Genomic DNA, 1,953 nt, shown 5'->3' with positions numbered 1-1,953 from the left:
ATTCGGTATAAACAGCAGATGTCATTGAATCCCACAAAGCACACGGCATGTGGTGGGGATGCATCCTTGTCATAATAGCATTCGTTTTTTTTTTCTTGTCATCACATCCCTTTCTCTGCACAATGGTGAGGGACAGAAATACATATTCTCCATAACTCTTCTTTTAGCCAATTTAATATAGACACTTGCGTGGCCTCAATGCTGTTGGTATGCAAAATAAACTGCGTGCAATGAACCATTTGTTCAGTAGGTGCTACACTGGTATCGAATACGCACTGCCTCGGTGTTGCTGAGCTTCTTTCAGTCTAGTCACGAGGGGGGAAATGTTGTTAGCGTAGCTACGTCAGCCAGTCTACCACTCTTCGTTGTCTTTTTTCCGGTGAAATAAGGTAGCTCTTTCATGTGATAATATGTTATGAAGGTGAGGTACACGAGTGGCTCCTTCGGGTAACCTAGACATCTGCGGTGTTAGAATGTTTTAAGCCGCAACAAGGACCGTGCAGTTGGTTCAAAGGTGCTTAACTTGTTTGAAGTAATGAAAGCCGCATGCGGCCTAACATTAAGGCTGCATTGTCTTGTGTACTCGCATCCTCGCTGTTACTGAGTAAAAGATCGCTCCTGACTATTGTTGACGAAGGCAGTGTTCTGTCTTCAATGTGGAGGGCATACCAGACGGAAACTGCGAAGAGTGAATAAAGTAATGAAAGCTGATCCTATTATCTTTTCCACATCATTGCACAGTTGAGCGAGTGGTTAAGACGACAGGGAGTAGAAGGATTTTTAAGGGAAATATAGATCATGCTACAGATTTTGTTACGGGAACGGCATATCAGCTTTGATTTCATAAGCACCGGTATGGACATACCGTTGTTACTCAACGTCAGTCTGAATAGTGCATCACCAATGTTTGTGAGTAAATTGTTTGCGAATGTTCTGATGTCTCTAAGCCGAAGGAACGTCAGTACCATGGGGTTGTGCGATGATCTCAGTATTCTTAGTGGTCTTATATTACTCTGGGAGTGCCGATACGGGCTGATGTGCAGCGAATTGGATGTGTTAAGAAAATCGACCGCTATTTTTCTCTATTCCTCACTATGGTGGGAACATTGTCATCCAAGACGAAAAGCTTGCGTACCTTACGGCATGTACCCCTCATCATGCTGGGTACTTCATCGTAGTACTAGGGTCCTACCTCCCGTGCAAAAGGAACCCCCCAAAAGTTAGTGTCTTTGTGTCGTCGAAGTGGTGTTGGCGATTAGAGCACAGCGACCAGAAGCCGTGTGCAGAACTAACAGAGAACTACTGGTGAAGTATAACCTCTGAGCGCACGTCGCTTCGGCGCAAGCATACTGTTACGCTCTGCATCGGTGGGATCGTAGCGACCCCTTAATAGGAAGGTTAAGCATAACCAAGTTCTCATTCTCTGCAAAACTCGAAGGGGTGCAGGAAGTGCCTAAGCCGGAGAGAGATTGTCTCTTTTCCATATTATTCACCTGCTTACGGTGGTCTTTTGCTTCCCTCAAGGGTATACACGAAGGCTGGAGTAAATGTGGTACGCGCTTTCTACCGCTACAAACACGCAGTGTTGTCCAGCTCTAAAGTAAAGGACGGCGTCATCTCTATACCCGTTCGGAGCGGGACAGACGCGGTTGAGGGTCAAAAAAAATGGAACCTGGCAAGTGGTGTCTGCTATGATGCCGCTTGGAAATGGCGAGTGCCTTGCTGCGAACTCGGTACATTTCCCCAGAAATCCCCATGTAAGCATGGAATGTTTGACCAACCGAGCTAGAATCTAAAAAACGTTAGCGATTTGAGCGGATGCAAATTCCCACCACTCTGAACAGGGGTCCTGCGTTCCAGATGCCAAGGATGGGGAATTTACAGTTGGTTGGTCCGTGGACCGAGGTTTTACTGTTGCCGGTAACGTGTCCCCAATCTGACGAAGATTAGTTT

At 46.2% G+C, this 1,953-nt stretch overlaps 1 protein-coding gene across 1 annotated transcript; it reads left to right on the top strand.

Annotated features, from left to right (window-relative positions):
* Window positions 1–798: 798 nt before the first annotated feature.
* Window positions 799–1,224, top strand: TbgDal_IV3760 (hypothetical protein, unlikely; the record flags this gene model as incomplete). The annotated part of the gene is made up of 1 exon (XM_011774663.1): window positions 799–1,224. The coding sequence occupies one exon, from the start codon at window positions 799–801 to the stop codon at window positions 1,222–1,224; it is 426 nt and encodes a 141-aa protein (XP_011772965.1).
* Between the last annotated feature and the right edge of the window lie 729 nt (window positions 1,225–1,953).

This window comes from Trypanosoma brucei, chromosome 4 (genome assembly GCF_000210295.1).
Source record: "Trypanosoma brucei gambiense DAL972 chromosome 4, complete sequence".
Taxonomy (NCBI): Eukaryota; Euglenozoa; class Kinetoplastea; order Trypanosomatida; family Trypanosomatidae; genus Trypanosoma; species Trypanosoma brucei.
Note: the sequence above shows the minus strand (reverse complement) of the source record. Positions and strands in the feature narration are given on the sequence as shown.